The sequence below is a fragment of the Microcebus murinus genome, chromosome 16 (genome assembly GCF_040939455.1).
Source record: "Microcebus murinus isolate Inina chromosome 16, M.murinus_Inina_mat1.0, whole genome shotgun sequence".
Taxonomy (NCBI): domain Eukaryota; kingdom Metazoa; phylum Chordata; class Mammalia; order Primates; family Cheirogaleidae; genus Microcebus; species Microcebus murinus.
This window is the reverse complement of record NC_134119.1, coordinates 21604459-21623433: the sequence shown is the minus strand read 5'-3', so window position 1 is coordinate 21623433 and position 18975 is coordinate 21604459. Positions and strand designations below refer to the sequence as shown.

At 38.1% G+C, this 18975-nt stretch overlaps 1 protein-coding gene across 6 annotated transcripts in view; it reads left to right on the top strand.

Annotated features, from left to right (window-relative positions):
- Positions 1-18975, top strand: part of PLCB4 (phospholipase C beta 4) — a 360059-nt gene that overhangs the window by 307115 nt on the left and 33969 nt on the right. For all 6 annotated transcript variants that reach the window (XM_076010932.1, XM_076010929.1, XM_076010931.1 and 3 more), the window contains 4 exons: positions 1197-1248; positions 8891-8993; positions 10364-10528; positions 13165-13369. In XM_076010932.1, coding sequence (XP_075867047.1) covers positions 1197-1248; positions 8891-8993; positions 10364-10528; positions 13165-13369 — 525 coding nt within the window. The remainder of the gene's footprint in view (positions 1-1196; positions 1249-8890; positions 8994-10363; positions 10529-13164; positions 13370-18975) is intronic.

The following is an 18975-nucleotide window of genomic DNA, read 5'->3' as shown; positions in this document are numbered from 1 at the left end:
ACAGTGTTAAGATTAGAGATAGCAAAATAGAAATAGGATAGAAATATGCCACAAGACCTATTCACTTTATATGGTCAGTACTGCAGCATGGTTCTTAAAATTGATAAAACAAAACCTCCAAACCAAAAATCTCTTTTTTTTCCTTCAGTCCTTCGCTATATAAGGGTACGTCCCCTGCTTCCCAATTTGAGGACCTTTTCCTTTTCTAGTCCATATTTTGAGCATCCCTGTCACCCTGCTTCCTGTCATCTGGACTGATTGAAAGATGCTTTGGCTTTCATCCCTTTGGTGTGAACGTGATCAACTCTATTGCCCACCCCTTGATGGAGCCTCCTCAGTGACCAGAAGCTCCTCCTCCTGAAGTCACCATTCTGCGCGGTGTCCCCACAGTGCCCTGATGACTTCAGTTACTTAAAAAGGGTCAAGTTATTCTCCACCTTTGGTCATGAGGTTAAAAATAAAAAAGGCTCAAGTTATGTTTTCAGCTGTCAGTGAGTCCATAGTATGGGTTAAATGATCCCCAAACAGTTTATTCACTAGGCCAGCTTAGGTTTTATTTTATGATGTTGGGTTTAACCGCAACATTTCAAAGAAGAAAAAAAAAAATCCATCCGTTTACACATTTGTTTTGCTGATGAGAAAGAAAGAAGATTTTACCTACCTACAAGAGAAAAATCATAAGCCATGCCCTGCCAGTGTAGACCCTGCCAGGAGAAGTCCTCCTAAATCTAACCCTGGGAACCAGCAACCAATTTTGATGTGATACCTAGTTCATTTTTGAAACTTTTAAATCAAGTTTTGTATTCACAGTGACCCTAATGGGTATCTCCAGCGCCCCCTCCCTCTGGGATCCTGAGGCATATACTCTCCAACTCTAGCAGAATGGTCTTCTCTACTCTCAACACTAATGGAACAATCACGTGACTCATATGTTGGGTGTGATGTTTAAAGCATGATCTAGAAATTCTAGCATGATCTTTATGAAAACACATCTTAGGTTTAAATTAAACATGAGGTCATTTCAACATAGAAGAGAGAGTTGTGTGCCTTCAAACAGATCTAGCCGTACCCTGTAGTATTAAAGAGGGACCTTTGAGCATAGGAAAAATCTGGTTTCCGTTGTTTAAAGTCACCCCTCAGGAGGATCTTCCTTTTCCAGGGAGACAAGATGCTAAATTATTTTTGTCTCTTGACAGATTTAGCGATGCAATTGAATCAGGGAAAATTTGAATATAATGGATCGTGCGGGTAAGTAATGTGATTTAAACCATTGTCACCTAGTCTTAGGAGTCCGTAGTGCGGTTATAATGAAACCGTGTCATTTTTAATTAGGGGCTGCAGAATTTAAGCTGGGTTTGAGGGATGAGATAGAAACAAATGAAGTCCCTAGATAGATTATGTTTGCAAATATACATTCTTCATCTACCCCATTTTACTTAAGCAGTTTTTTTGTGGTGTTTTCTTTTAGCTACCATTTAAGCAGTTCATCATATATGCTCTAGGGTTTAATTCTCTCACTTTAAAATCAATGGGAGGTTTTTCTATCTGGGATACTTAATGATCCCTTCTCATGTAGACATTAACTAGAGACATATGCATGAAATATGTGTATTTTATCAAGGACAAATCTAGCAATGAAGTTAATTTCATATATAATGAAGTTGGAGGTATCAAATTGAATTTAATTCAGCTGGGAATAAACCTTTGTCCTCTTATTGATTCTTTTGCATGTCTTGTAAAATAGCAGTTATCAAAGAATAATATTGTGAATATTGTTCTAGTTTACTTAAATAACACTCTTTAAAATCTGTGAACCAAGAAGCGAAATAGGAAATATAAATTCCACTGAAATGCTGAAAGGTTAAATGAAAATGTGAAGTTAGAATTCTATAGAGATGCAAAAAACGGTGTGGCCATTTTCCCCCATGCATTTGTCTCCAAGTAGCACTGCAAGTCAATAGTCTCAGAGCACTGCTCAGAGGCCTCTAGACCAGGAGTCCCCAACCTTTTTGGCACCAGGGACTGTTTTCATGGAAGACAGTTTTTCCATGGATCAGCGGAGGGGGGGGGATGGTTTTGGTGTGATTCAAGCACATTCCATTTATTGTGCACTTTATTTCCAATATGTAATGAAATAGTTATACAACTCACAATAGGTTGGGGACTCCTGCTGGAGACTAATCCAATGGAGTCCCATCTCATTTTGCTACTGTTAGGAAGTTCTTCATGGTAGCTCACCTGGTTGAATATCTTGATTTTCATCACTGAAAACAGCCAGTCAAGATAGAATTTTTCAGCAGTTGTGGATTAGGAATGGCTTTTTAAAGTGCACACTCTCTACCTCTGCTTGCCTGAGGGATGGTTCTCTTGCCAGGGTGACCATATAAACAGGTGATCAAACTATTACCCAATTCACCCATCACATACATACCTGGAGTGTACACGACCTTTTTTCCTCTGCTGTATGCTTTGAAAGAAATAAAAATTATCTAGTTAGGGAGAAAAAGGTCTGAATTCCCATTTCAAAATTTTTTTAAAGCTATTTTGTAATTTAATGCCAAGTGTTCGTAACCAGGAGATTTGGCACACAAGTTGCTCAAAAGACAACCGCCCATTCTCTGCCCCCAAAGTGGTGGGCTGAGGCAGTGAGGCCCGTAGGCTGGGAGTCTGAAGACCAGGGTTTGAGCCCAGCTCCCAGCTTCTCCTGATACTAGCTGTGTTGACTTGGGCAGGTATGTTAGACTCTGAACATTGGTTCTCTCTGCTTGAGAAAATTAAGACAGTAACACCTGCCACACATGGTTTATTGTGTTCAAAGCAAAGAAGAAGGTCTCTTTCCTTGAACAAGAGGGGAAAGTTTCTCCTTTAGCCAAAACTGAATCCTTTCTGGCGAGGCCCAGCCGTGGGCTTCCCTCTCTGTCATTGTAGAATGCAGTATGAGCCAGAATCCTGCTACCTCAGTCTAGGGACAGTCCCCCACCCTTGGTACCTGAGCACCCTCGATATCTGATCACTGTGGCCTATCTTCAGCAGTAATCCTATCATGTCAGTTTAGCTAGCAACCCCTCATTCTTGAGGTTTCGTCTTAGTGATTTTCCATCCACTGACCTGCACTCTGCTCCTTGGTTATAAATCCCCACTTGTCCTTGTTGGAGTCAGAGCTGTGTCCAACGATCCTCCTGGCCTCCCTTGAATAAAGTCTCCCTTACCGTCTCTAACAAGTGTTTGCATAAATGTTTTCTTTAACAATCATGATAGCTCAGTGTGGTTGAACAAGTGAGTGTCTATGAAAGTACTGCTGGAACTGCAAATTTCTCTGCAAAAGTGAGGTTTCAGAAAAGCTTAAGACCTTGTGATGGGTCACACACACAAACCATGCAAAATTCAATGAGTGCTCTGTTCAAACCGAGCCTTCAAGAAGCCCAGAGAGGCAGCCGCAGCACTCCTGGTTCATACGGGGTGGCTGTGCTCACTTCTGTAACCATGTGGTGGCCCTGTGACACCTGCAGCACTTTGCATGCCCACCCCAGTGGTCCCAGGCTGATCTGGCAGCCTCGCTTGACGCAGGGAGAATTGTTTCTGGATATAAAGGGTCCTGACCGAGTTGCGTGTTTCGTGTGTTTCTTTTCGGGAGTTTCTGCCTTGCTGTCATTAGCATGTTCAGTGTCTCCCTCTCTGTACCATCTTTCATTGGAAAAGACATTCATTTATCTTAAAAAAAAAAAAAAAAAAAACTTCACCAACAAGGACAGTGCAGCTACTTGAGCTGGAATTCTGTGCTGATGTGTTTGAGGTGATGTGACAAAAAGTGCAGGCCCACCAGGCATTGGCCACAGTGCCGGGTCTGTGTTCCCTGCTGTCCTTTTCCCCACGCCCAGCTGCAGGCCAAGGCTGTCATGCGCAGGGAAAAGAGAAGCATTTGTCCTCACCTGTCAGCCTCTGTGCCCCTCGGTGATGGCAGACATAGGGCCTGCACCTCACAGGGGCACGTGTCCTTGGGCCACAGCCAGCTGGGGTGCTGCATGGGCTCGTTGTCCCACCCACCTGCAAGGACTTTACAAAAATCCTTGTGCGTCTGAGGATTGCGTTTCTGTAAAATGGCAATTCTATGCCTTTCAGACCTATGGTGGCAAACAATAGCTGTTTATATATTAATAGAACATCAGCGTGCAAGGTACGTAAACAGCCCCAGGATCTAGCGACTGTGACGAAACATCAGACACCCTCCTGGGAATGCTCTCGCTGCTTTGTGGGCTGATCTTTAAGAGGCCATCCCATTCAGCCCAGGAAGTGTGACATTTACCAGGAAAATGAGTAGTAGTTTGTAACAGGTTTGTTTTTATCTTTATTGTATTTTTATTTATTTGTGTGTGTATGTGTTTTTTGTTTTGTATTTTTTTTCTTTTTTTGCAAGCATGAAACAAAGTTTATTGAAGAGGGGCAAGATAGGTTTACAGAGCAAGAGCAAAATATAGGTTCACAGACCCAGAGCAAGATACATTTGTCGTAGATAATGAACGGACAGACCCCTCTGTGGTAACAAAAAAGCCAACGGGCTTTCTTTTAAAGGTGGAAAAATGGAAGGCATTTCTCTAATTCCTAATGAAACAAAATAGAGTAAATTAATATCTTATATCTTTTCAGGCTTTCATAGGAAACTGAGTGATTGATATCAAAATGGTGTGACATTTTACAATTCAAAGAGCTTTTTATACTCTCCCCTTATCTGTGGCGGATACATTCCCATACCCCCAGTGGATGCCTGAAACCATGGATAGTACCAAACCCCATATATATATTATGTTTTTTCCTATACATACATAGTTATGATAAAGTTTACTCTATAAATTAGGCATAGCAAGAGATGAACAAAAATAACTAATAAGATAGAACAAGCATAACAATATGCTGTCATAAAAGTTATGTGCATGTGGTCTCTTTCTCACTCTCGAAATGCCTTAATATTTTCGGAACACAGTCGACCACAGGTAACTGAAACTGTGGAAAGTGCCACTCCCTCAGGCTGCCCCAGCCCAGGACAGACACTCCTCCAAGACAAGCTTGCTAAGCGTGCCCCACCGCCACCCCCAGGCCAGGGCTGATCGGATGGCCATGTCAAACTTCCACGTGCTTCTTCCTAAGTATACACATGAACACGTTTCACTGAAGCCTTCCTGCCTTCGAGAATTGAACTTAGGCTTCTTGCCCTGGCATTTCTCATTTTGGATCAATGTACTCTTTCACAGATCAGTTTTCTTCTAAGCAGATTTGAAAAGGGGGAATGTGGAAGAATGTTTGGTTGGCATTGAGACATCATCAATATCATGTTCCCTTATTTTTGGGAGGTGGGAAGGTGCTGGGGAACCTTAAAAAAAATCACTGTGAGGAGGGAATACAAACTCTCTGGACAGCCACTGCCCAAGGAGATTCTGTACAGGAAAAATTACTTCAGCCCAGTATTTATCTGAGTCCCTGCCTTCCTCCGGAGATGGATTCCCTCATTTCACACAGCTGGAATCCAAATGCTGCCCGTCTGGTGGGTTTCCCATGGAGAAACAAACGTTACTCATCTACTTTCCATCCTAACTCTTTAGCTTTTATTGTATCATTATATTTTCTAGTTGCCAACACTAGCCACAAAAAAAAGATCCAAATCTAAAACTCTGTGAATACAGAAAACAATCTCTTCTATATCATTTGCTTTTTGTATTAATATTTTGGGTTCTATTCTCTTGGAGACAGGTGAATATTCAAAATTATCTTTAATATTGGAACAATTGCACAAACCCTATATTCTTGATTTAAAAAATCAATGTTGTTCCTTGAGGGTTCTTTTTTTGGGTTATCAAATGTTTTTTTTTTCATTTTGAACACTTTGTTCAGTCTTAAAAGATAGCAATGAATGGTAACTTCATCAAAAGTAAAAAAAATAAAAGGGACATTAAACGTTTCTTAAAGAAAAGATATCATGCCTCAAGATCCCTTTTTGGTGTGTTTCAGAAGATAATAAATTTGACATAATCTAGACTTGAAATTAATAAAAATTATGTTCCTAAGAAAATGAGAGATTTGATTCCCTCAAATATTGTTCCTTTCACATTTAAATACAAATCTATAGTTTTAAAAAACGCTCTTATTTTCCTCTGTATATTTCTCATAGTAGTATGGATTTTTTTCTATCTATGGTTATACTCATTTCTAAGGAATTTTTTTAATTTTTTTTTTTAGAGAGATGTTTTTGACATAAGTTTCAGGGAAGTTATAGACTATGGCCAAGATGTGATTATATGACCACTGCAGTGGACCTGAGGAGCAAACTATACAATTATAGTGGGAGATAAATTGCAGAATATTGTGCATCACCTCAAAAGGACATCTAAATCCTTTAGCTCTCACCTCCCAGTACCCCTTATTTCCTACCACCCCCAAGGTTAAGGAACCATGAATCTACTGTCTGTCTCTTTATATTATGTACATGTCATATGAATGGATTTGTATAACCTATGGTTGTTTGTTCCTGGCTTCTTGGACTTAGCATGTTTTCAAGGTTCATATATGTACCTGTATTTCTGTTTATTGCCGAATAATTTTCCATTGTATGGATATACAGTTTGTATATCCATTCATCCATTGATGGACATTTGGGTTATTTTCATCTTTTGGTTGTTATGAATAATGCTGCTATGAATGTTCATGTATAAGTTTTTGTGTGAACATGTTTTTCATTTATCTTGTGTATATACAGAAGAATGGAATTGCTAGCTTATATGATAACTCTATGTTTAACCCTTTGAGGAACTGCCAGACTATTTTCCAAACTGGATGCATCATTTTTCACTTCTACTCAGAGCATATGAGGGTTCCAGTTTCTCCATATCCATGCCAACATTTATTGTTATCTGACTTTTTTATTATAGTCATCCTCATGTATGTGTAGTGGAATCTCATTATGGTTTTGATTTGCATTTCTCTGATGACTAATGGTGTTAAGCATCTTTTCACATGCTTAAAGGCCATCTGTGACTTTTATTTAGAGAAATGACAATTCAGATCATTTGCCTATTTTTTAAACTGGGTTTTTTGCTCTTTATGTATTCCAGATACAAGCCTCTTATCAAACATATGATTTGCAATCTTTTTCCCATTCTGTGTCTTGTCTTTTTATTTTCTTGATAGTGTCCTTGGAAGCATAAAATTTTTATGAGGAAGTCCAATGTATCTATTTCTTTTTTCTCTTGCTGTTTCTGTTTTGGTGTTATGTCTAGAATCTATTGCCAAACCCAGGGTCATGAAGATTTGTCCTCAGATTTTCTTTTAGAAGTTTTATAGTTTTGGCTCTTACATTTAGTTATTGGATCCAGTTTGAGCTAATTTTTATATATGGTGGGAGGTTAGAGTCCAGTTTTATTTATTTACCTTTTTGTATATGGCTATCTAGCTATCCAACTATCCACCATTTGTTTAAAAGATACCATTTGTTTCACCCATTCATTGGTCTTGCCATTCTCAACAAAAATCAGTTGACTATAGATACATGGATTTATTTCTGGACTTTTCAATTCTATCTATGTATATGTCCATATTTATGCTATTACTATTCTATCTTGATTGCCGTTACATTGTAATAAGTTTTAAAATAAAGAAATGTGAGGCCTCCAACTTTGCTCTTCTCTTTGAAGATTGTTTTGGCTATTCTCGATCTCTTGAGTTTTCAAATGAATTTTAGGATCAGCTTGTCATTTTCTACAAAATAGCCAGCTGGGATTTTGATAGGAATTTCGTTAAATCCACATATCAATTTGGAAGGTACTGCCATCTTAACAATATGGTCTTCCAACCCATAAATGCAAGATGTCTTTCCATTTATTTAGATCTTTTTAAATCTTTTAACAATGTTTTGTAGTTTTCAAAGTATATGCATTTATTTTGTTAAATTTATTTTTAAGTATTTTATTCATTTTGGTGCTACCATAAATGAAATTATTTTCTTAATTTCATTTTTATTAATATATGTTCATTGTTATATAGAAATGTAATTGAATTTTCATATATTTGTCTTGTATCCTGCAATTGTGCTGAACTCTTTATTCTAATCATTTTTCAATGGATTCCTTAGGATTTTTGTTTATACAAGATCATATCGTATGTGAATAGAAGTAGTTTTACTTCTTTCCTTCTGATATGGATGCCTTTTATTTCATTTTCTTGCCTAATTGCTTCTATTAGAGATGGGATAATAGTTAATCTTTATTTTCATTTACCTCTAACTGAAGTGTCACATTTTCTTTTATCATGAATGTAGACAACAATCCATAGTTATATTAGTAGTACCTATGACTCTGTCACCAAATTGCAGATATTTTCATATCTCATGACTATTATTATAGATCTCAAAATATTTTCCTGCACATCAGTACTTTGAAATTTTGGTTGTCATCAGACTTGCCATTAGATGTCATAGTGGAGTACATCAATAAAACCACAATTAATAAAGAAGCAGAATATCTCATATTTTCCATGTTTTGATAACTGTAGCTTATATAATTTATCTTTATTTCATTGCTATTCTTTGTGTTCTATTTTATGAATATAAGGAAAAGTATCTAAAGGGGATCAGGTCATAAAACAGTTAAAGAGAAGATTATAGTATCGGAGTCCTGGATGTCACTGAGCCTAGAATCTAGGGAACATTCTTTCCTCCTGCTGCTCTTTAGGGTTATCCATAAGGGCAGGGACATTCTCTTCAGTTCTTAGGAACCTCTGCCCAAAAGCCTCACTCCTAAGTAACAGATGGAGAAAAGGAAGTAGTCAGTATTTGAAATAATGAGTGCTTTGCTCTTTGTAAAAGTTACCAGTAAAATAAACTCCTTTTATCCTTTTGTCACACCAGGTACCTTCTCAAACCAGATTTCATGAGGCGGCCTGATAGAACATTTGATCCGTTTTCTGAAACTCCTGTTGATGGGGTTATTGCAGCCACTTGTTCAGTGCAGGTGAGGCCCCTGTTCCTCACAGAGGGGTATAATTGTATATACAAATGATCCTGTAAAGAAATCACAATTAAAATATTTAATGTCAAATTGCAAATTCCATGTGTTGCTTATAGTTGTGACTTAAACTTTCTCTCCTTTTTTGATGATAGAAATTTTTTTTTTAAGACAAGGTCTCATTTTGTCACCAGGCTGGAGTGCAGTGGTGCAATCATAGCTCACTGCAACCTCACACTCCTGGGCTTAAGTGATCCTCCTGCCTCAGCCAACCGAATGGCCGGAACTACGGGCGCATGCCACCATGTCCAGCTAATTTTTCTATTTTTTGTAGAGATGAGGTCTTACTATGTTGCTCAGGCTTGTCTCAAACTCCTGGGCTCAAGTGATCCTCCTACCTCAGCGTCCCAAGGTGCTGGGATTACAGGTTTGAGCCACAGCACTCGGCCTGAGACACGTTTCACTAGTAAAATTATTAACTACTTTGAGTGAAAGACACCATCAAAAAAGTACCTACTATATGATTCCATTTATATAACATTCTAGAAAATACAAACTATAGTGACAGAAAGTAAATCAGCAGTTACCTCTGGACAGAGATGGAGGGAAGAATGGATTATAAAAGGGCACAAAGAACTTTGGGGAATGATGGAAAGGTTTGTTATCTTAATTGTGACAGTTTCACAGCAATGTGTTCCTATGTCCAAACTGATCTAAGTGTATACTTTAATTCTGGATAGTTTATTGTATGTCAATTATACCTCAGAAAAACTGTTTGAAAATTATCAACCATTAAATGATGAGAAAAAAACTAATACATGGCTATAGTCATTTGACAAGTAAATTAAAAATAGTTTCTCTATAGCTTTATAGCAGATAGATTTTAGCACTGGTCTTTACAAATATATAGTAGTCATAGCTGTACAGTGTCAATATCAGTAAAAAGAACAGGCAAATTTTAGCATTGGTTTTCTTTCTGTGTGTCACTTTTCAAGACTTTTAAAAGAATTAACTAATAAAGGATCTTAGGGTCTATCTGAATCCATTACTTCATTTCATAGATGTAAATACTTAGGTGAAATGAAGATCTTGTAGACACTGTTTCTTTGTGTTGTATGATTCATGTATGTTTTCCTCATTCTTTTATTAAACAGTTCTATAAGGCAGAACTTCTGCCTGGAATAGTTTTTTGGTTTTTTTTTTCACATATAGTAATTGCTCAGTAATGTTTTGGTTTAATAAGGAATTGATGCATTATTTCTGTAGATAATTGAAGTTTACCAGAATAAACAGAATTTCTTACTTCCTGATTATTCTTTGCTACTGATGCTTACACAGGGTTCACTCCTTTCTCACCTGATTTTGCGTTGCTGCAGGTCATATCAGGTCAGTTCTTATCAGATAAGAAAATTGGCACCTACGTAGAAGTGGATATGTACGGGTTGCCCACCGACACTATACGTAAGGAATTCCGAACGCGCATGGTTATGAACAATGGACTCAATCCAGTTTACAATGAAGAAGCCTTCGTGTTCCGGAAGGTAGGGCATCTTCAGTGTGTCAAACTCACTCTGCTAATTTGAGAGCCTTGTTTCAGTGCAGAGGCACTGCATGATAACAGGGACAGCCATTCAAACCACAGTGTCTTCTTTTTTTCTTCTCCTAATGGCTAACTTCTGCAGCTGGCATATGATTGTTGGTTCTGTTTGGCCCTGCCCTTCTTTTGGTTCTCCTCTCCTCCTTGAAGGAGGAGCCCACCTCTTATGTGGAAATGCCAAGCCTCAGGTTTGCAGTCTATTAGAATGTGTCCCTGCTGGTGGGCACCATCATACATTGGAGAGTTCTTCTGTGCCCTGGAAGTTACTGGTAACTTGCACTGTTCCATTAGCCAAGTAGTCAGGTAAGATGCTTCACCCAAAAACTAAGGTCAATAAATGTCATTCCATGGGTCCGTTGATATGGTCCTGTCCCTCCAGAAAGAGTGGCACCTGTTGCTCCTCACGGGATTTAGACTTCATGTGCTGTTTTCAGTGTTTTCCTTTTTTTCTCCCAATACTGCATGTTAGATCCTAAGAAGAATCACGGTCATTCTCTCTAATCTTCAGTTTTTAATCTCTTAATCATTTTCCCCCTCTGTTTCTCTTTAGTCAGTTGAAGCTGCATTGATAAATCCCTGCATCGGCAGTGCTGTCACCAAGAATGTCTGCTTTTCTCTCTTAGTGCTCTGTTATCCTGACCAGAATGCTTTCTCGCTGCTGCTTTAAGCACAGGTTTTCCAGGTGGTTCTGCTCCGCTTGTATGTCAGGCCACACAAGTAATTGGCTTCATGTCTTAACAAAACAGGGATTATCCATTTCAGAATAGAACAACTGGCTTACAGAAGCCCAATTAAGGGAGATCAATGTAGGCTCGATAAAACAGGCCTATTTGAAATTTAGATTCACACCAGGATGTGAATACCATTATGCATGCAACCCTCCCAGGTCGCTTCCCCACCCCTATCAGCATGGGGTATAAATTTCATACCCAGCTGTGACTTGTCTTGTTTTCTCCTGTGGTTTTTCCAATTTGTTACAGCTGGGATCTGCTGCCGGTATGGCTAATGTTCTTTGGCATAATGCATAATCTCGACACATATTTCAAGAAATTCAGAGAGTAGGCTCAGGCATTCTTTGTCTTTGATGAATGAGGAAATATTCAACTTGGTTTCTGTATGTAACAGTTCTGGCCCCAGAAAGATGATACTAATTCTGGATCGTTCTCTGTTCTTCAAGAAGTTATATTTTTTTCATTGATTATGGAGTGCTTTAACTTTGTTTTCTTATTGTTATTATTGCTTTGTTTTTTTCACTAATCTCACGGAGTAAGAGTGGCAAAGCCCAAACTTCCCATTCACCACGTGAGGAACACGAGTGGGGAAAGTTGGCTGAATTTTAGCTTGATTTCTCCTCTCCATCTTCATGCAGTTAGAATTAAATTAAGCCTCCAGATGTAAATAGGCAACGGATCCATTGTCTAGCTTTAAACAGAGTACTCAGATCAGCCAAGATGTCCTGGTTGCTCTGGGCCAATAAAAAGACATTCATGATTAAACACATTGGATATTCTTTTGTCATGTTATTATTTTGTATCTCAACAAGGATTGTGCCAGCTGCACTTAGATTTTATGTTCATTTATTCAGTTTGGGGATGGCAGGAGTAGGTATGTTGAAATCAAAGTATATTAATGTTTCTATGGCCAGGCGCAGTGGCTCACGCCTGTAATCCTAGCACTTTGGGAGGCCAAGGCGGGCGGATTGCTCAAGGTCAGGAGTTCGAAACCAGCCTGAGCAAGAGCGAGACCCTGTCTCTACTATAAATAGAAAGAAATTCATTGGCCAACTAATACATATAGAAAAAATTAGCCAGGCATGGTGGTGCATGCCTATAGTCCCAGCTACTTGGGAGGCTGAGGCAGGAAGATGCTTGAGCCCAGGAGTTTGAGGTTGCTGTGAGCTAGGCTGATGCCACGGCACTTACTCTGGGCAACAAAGGGAGACTCTGTCTCAAAAAAAAACAAAGTATATTAATGTTTCTAGCTTCCCCATGTTACTCTACTTAATATACCAAAATGTGCTGAAAACTGAGAAGTGTAAGAAAGAAGGAGAATCTAAATTTATATATAAAAATTTTCTTTTATGCAGGAAGCATTTCTTGAAAGATACTTTCCCTGTTCTTAAAAACAGGCAGACATAGATGTTAGAAGCAGCCCAGGTAGTAGACAGATCACCGAATTAGCAGTCAAGAGCCCCAATTCCATTCCCAGGCCCCACTGTGTCACTGCAGTCTCTGAGATTGAGGAAAGTCACTTTATTTATCAAGGTCTCCCTTTTCTCACCCATTACATGGGTGGGGCTAGGGAAAGATGGCAAGGGTTAGAGTGGTAATCTTTAGCATCCATTCTGTCTAATCTATTTGATGAGATAGTTTCCAGGAAACATGTTCCAATTGCCATTCTCAAGGTCTTGGGCATCGTAGCTCCCACAGTACACTTTAGGAATGCAAATTAATCATGGGCTAATTTTCACCACAAAGGAGCATTTCAGAGCAGTACAGGATTTGGTCCAGATTTCTGGAGTCATCTTTCTTGGGGGCTGCATTACACAAATCAGTGAAAAGTCCTGTTCTTTGTTTGCAGGTGATCCTGCCGGACCTGGCTGTCTTGAGAATAGCCGTGTATGATGACAACAACAAGCTGATTGGCCAGAGGATCCTCCCACTGGACGGGCTCCAAGCAGGGTACCGACACATTTCCCTTCGAAATGAGGGAAATAAACCATTATCACTGCCAACAATTTTCTGCAATATTGTTCTTAAAACATACGTGCCTGATGGATTTGGAGGTAAGAAATATTTGGGTACAGAATATGATATAGATGAGGCCCTAAGTTACAAGATTATAAAACATTTTGTCCACGCTTAAAAACAGTAATAATCATTTCTCTTCCTGCTAATGCTGCCAACCCTGGTGGCCTTGAAGACATCAAGGATAAATAGTAACCTCAAGTTTTATTATAAAGAAATGAAAGGACAAGGCTGGATTATCTTTAAAGCCCTTTGTTATTTTAAAATACTGTAATTTTATGTTGTTTATCAATTTTTACAAACATGTTTCTGTGAAGGATATAGTTACACTGGCAAATCAAAGTGGGGGAAAAGAGATATAAGTGAGGTGAAACCATAGATATCAGCTGGTATCACTGAAAAACTTAAATTGAACTCAGCTATCCACATACCTAAATTTTCTTCCAAATCCACAAGAAAGTTCAATTTCATAAAAAAATCCCAGTTGTCAATCCACATGGGCTTTAAGGTTATCAACAGGAGGAATCAAAAGTGAGACCAAATCATAGGATTTTGCTTATGCCCAAACATATTAACTTTTTATAGCCCCCATCCATACCAAGAAGAACATTAAAAGAAAACAAAGATCCTCTACCTTGTCAGTGTGTTGAACTGTAAGGAAGCATGTAGCAGAGTGTCTGCATTGAATTAGCCAAGGGTTCAAATCCTCACTCTCCACTACTGGTTGGATGACCTTCAAGGTAGAATATAACCTCTCTAACCCACCTTTCCTCACCTGCCTCACCTATAAAGCAAGGGCAATAATGCTGTCTCCCTCATAGCATCCATATGATGTGCTTTTTAGTACAGTGCGTGACACAGCAAGGCTTAAAATGTACAAGCCTGTTGGTGTCTATCTATAGATATAGATACGTGTACTATACCGGAACACAACGTTATTTTGTTTGGGAAATACAGGATTGTTTTATTGGTTTTATTATTTGTTTTTAGTAATGCATGCTTTCTGGGGGCATATTTTCTGCAACTGATCCTCAGTTTCAACAACCTGATTGTAAGGTCAAAAAGTAAATTAAGTTATGAGGATTTTTTCAGGCACACAATTTATAGTAAGGACTCCTTCCTCCTTTTGTCTTTTATTTTTTTAAAAAAGGAAGCACATTAGAAGCTACAGCATGCAGTAACAGATATAAGAACCCATAAAAGAGGCGGGGGAGTTGGTGCTATTGGCTGGGTGAGTAGATCAGGAAAAGGAGACCGGATACCTGCAAGTGAATGTTTAGGAGCTGCAAGAGCCATGTGCCTGCTTTGCAGAGCGGTGATGCCAGGAGTCATCAGAAGATGAATTAAATCGTGCTCTCTGTGCTTGAGCTTAGAAAGCAGGGAATGTGCAATACCTAATACATTTTGGAAATAATTGTTTAAACCCATATGATAGTAGATTTAAAAGTTTTGCTTCTGCATGGGTTAAATTTCAAGTGAAACTCTGTAATTCATTCCTGGGAAATGAGCCATTTGAATAGAGAAGGGAAAGAAATTTATTGAGTGCCTACTTTGTGCCAGGAACTTTTTATAAAGACAGTCCAAATGCATACAATTGTTCAGAATGGATGTGGGCATATGTGGATCTATGCGGAAGAAATATCTATATTTATAGTGTAGCCCATTACCAGTGTCAATATTTAAGTATTGATCCTAATTAATCTCTTTAATAATAGTCCTGTGAGTATTCTTTCCTAACAAGTTCCTGTGGCCACTTATTTTATCAGAAGCATTTGATTTTCTGTACTGCCTTACCATTCTGCAGTTGATGCCTAAACTTCAGATTTGACATTCAAAGACAATTTATTCAGAATTCTCTGGTCATCTCTTCTATATGTGAAGAAATTGAGGCCAGACATGACATTTAAGGGTCTTACCTAAAGATAACAAAGTTAGTATGAGAACCATCTTTTTCCAAATGTCTCATCTTTACAGCCTCTTGACTTGTACAAAATGTGTTCCTACTTCATCTGTTTAACTAACCTCCCACACTCAATGTTTATGTGCTGAACCAGTGGTAGGAGATCTATAGAGTCTGTGTTCCTGGAATATTGACATTCCCTGTTGATTATATGGGAACAATTCAAAATGAGGATTGGCACCATAACGCTCAGCATTTTCAAGGGAAAAAAAAAAAGAAACTTGTCAATATACATCACTACATTTTTATTTAGCTACAGAAAGATAGTGTGAACTCATCCCTTTGCTCCACAAATACATATAGCATGTTTATTCTATAAAAGGTAGGGTAGCTAAAATATGTATCAGAGATTCTCACAGCACAAAGAATAAAATAAGGGTCACCGATAAATCCACTGCCCAGAGAGAACTACTGTTGACTGCCAATGTCATTTATTTTCTATGTTTTATTTGTAATAAAATTGGATCTTACTGTTTATATTCATTTGGAATTCTAATTTTTTTATTTAATGGAGAGTATTTCCCTGTGTCATGAAAAATTTTTATATTTTTATCAGCTGTGAAGGGTGATCTTTGATCTATGCCATAATTTAGTATTGATGAACATTGAAGTCATTTTTATTTTTTATAAACAATATTGCACCTAAAAACAAAACAATCCCATTATTATTTACAAAAAACTCTATCTGCTTATACATGTACCTATATATGCATATAATTGCATAGAAAAAATACTCAACATTAGTAGTAGTTATCTCTTTGAGAGTAGGGTGAGGGTTTAGTGTAGCTAGTCCACTGCATTGGACAATATCCAGGAACATCACAGAATGCATCGTCCAATTTGACAGCCTGCTGTGGTTGGATTCCACATATAACTTCTGGACTGTTTAAATTTAAGCACATATAATTTCTGTAAATTATATTTTTTACTTGGTGCTATATTTGCTATAACAACCAGGTAATATTAAAATAGCAGGTAGAGAAATTTTTTAAAAAGATATTTATTTTGAATTCTGAAAAGAATAAAGGTAAAGCAACCCATCCTATAAGCCTGCTATCTAGGTGATTTTTAATAACATTTAAAAATAAAAGTAATGTTTTATAATGTAAAATAAAAATGAATGTCTGAAAACACCAGAAGGTTATAAAACCTAACGCCTATCTGGGTATATGTAATTAAGTATGTATATACACAAATATAAATATATATATGATTTTTAATTTAAGCAAAAGGGCTGATATATCATGGAGAGCATTTCATGTCAGTGCATTCAAGGCTTTTTAAATTCTTTTTAAAGGTTCTGTAATATTCCATTGTACCATTCTCTCTCTAGTCCTTTCGGTTGGGTCAGTATGTACTCCTGCATATTACATATGAGGCTGCCTATTCTCATTCACCATAGCCAATTCTGGCTTCTAAAAAAATTCTTAATTTTTGCCAGTAATGATACTGAAACTAATATCTCATCATTCCAATTTGCATATTTATAATTATGAGCCAGAGTGAACAGAGTGAACCAAGAAACTTTTATGTTTCTTGGTCACTTTTGTTCTCTTTCCTAAAATAAAAATAAATTCTCCAGTACCCTTTGTTTTTATTTTTTAAAATTGGGTTGTTCTTTTTTTTATATAAGTAGTTATTTAAATCAAATTTTAATTTACTCGTAAAATATCTGTCTCTGACTTTTTCTCTCTGACTAATAATTTCTAAAGTGGTCTCAGATACATTTTAATGTCTGGATACAATTCTATGAATGTAAAGGTTAGGGATTCAAAGGCTGTCTGTTTTTCTTGGCCGACAGGATGCTGTTTCATTGAGCCCATGTAGCAAGGACACAAGAACACTGACCAATGGCCATGTGGACTTGTCCAAGTTATGCATACCATTTTATGTTTTAGTGTCCCCACTGCAGCACAGGAATAGCTTCAGTTCCCACTTCATACGGGAGGATCAGATGAGCTCTCGGGACAGTGCCTGACCGTAGCAACCCCTCCATTCATTTTTTTTAAATTTATTTTTAATAAACTAAAAAAAATCCATTGATTATCTTTTCTTCTCCCTAACTTAGTTTGTGTAAAATGCCACAGTAAAATTATTGTGCCATATGCAATTCATCATCCTAAGAAAAATCTCCTAATCCCATGCCTACTAAGAAGTTTCAGAATTCTAATGCGTTAGTAGCATTACTGTGATTGTCATTAAGTAACAGCAGCTCTATGTGCTACGTGATTGTTAAATGTACTTTGAATCTCAGTAATGTGAGGTGAGTGGCATTTTATGGAAATAAGAAAAATGTCCCTAAGCCTTTTCCAAGTTATGAGGATCTTTAGGTAGGGCTTGGGTATCTATTGGAGGTTCTGGTCACCTATTTATTGGCGTATAAGGTTACCGTATGATGATGCATCCTTACTGATGAGAGGATTTGCTGCCTTTGTAATTGCTTATAATTAATTCTACCCTGTTGCATCTGGAGCTCTTTAGAGACTTCAAATTCAGGGCTGCACCAGTTCCCTCCACACAAGATAGGTCCGGGGCCCATTTTTCCACTCTGTCCCCCTTCCACTCACCTTAGTTCCCTGTTTTCCTTCCTTGTCCCCCCAGGAAACAAAGGCAGGAGATTTGAGTGCAATTTTTCCTCTCTCTCATTTCTGTAGTATAATAACTCCCCAAACACACAAAGAAATAGCAGAGCCAACGTGGCAGCCATGGGCTTCTAAACCCTTCCTAGAGAGTTCTGTCTTTAAGCAGCCCAGATGCAAAATGTCTCTGGCTGAACAACGATGAAGTCTCTTAACTATCAGAAACTAAATTTAAATGAGAAAAAAGTAGTAATATTTAGGAGAGTGATGACTAGTAATGAATCAACAAGCCTTCATTTTATTTTTTCAATATGATTTTGCTACTGAACATAAATAAAAACAGAAATTTTATTCCACACTCACGTACAAATAGAAGTACTAAGTCAGATGCTAAGGGACATGTTTCTCTGTCAAATCCAGTGAGATTTGGAGTACTGGTGTCATCTTTGCTGCTTTATCTTTAGGTGCAGACACCACTGATGATGGCATTTACCCGTCTCAGGGCTTTATCACGGCCAGCCACGGCTGTTGGTGACAGGAAACAGATCCGGGGCTAATGACAATTAGATGAGTGTCAGTATTTCTCTTTTCCCGCCCACTGTTGCCTTGGATGGCTTTTATTATTTGTATTCCTTTCATTATTACTGAGTGGTAAGGGGAAGAGCTAATGAAGGTTGATGCTATGCTTCCAGAATCTGTGCAGCATCAGCGTCACGTTGAAATATCTCCCACTCGGGTTTCACGAACCTCTCGGCACTTCGTTCCTTGAGCAATGTTCTTCATTACGTGTACAACTGTAGATTTTGTCTCCTCTTCTGCAGCCAGGCTAGTTGGAGCAAAGATGAAGCGACCCTCTGTTTATTTGCCTGTTTGCTCTTTCCTTATGATTAATGATACATCTCGGGAAAGTGGGGAGTGTTACTTGTTCACTCTGCCCAGGGTCTTCACGGGGTTGCTTCCCAACTGCTTTTACAAAGATATTTCCAAAGAAGGAACATTCTTAATTAAGGTGCCATTCCTAGGATATAATCTCATCACTTCCTGATACAATTTAAACTCGTTCCATTTTGTCTTCTCCTTCCTGGATGCTAACATGCCATATTCT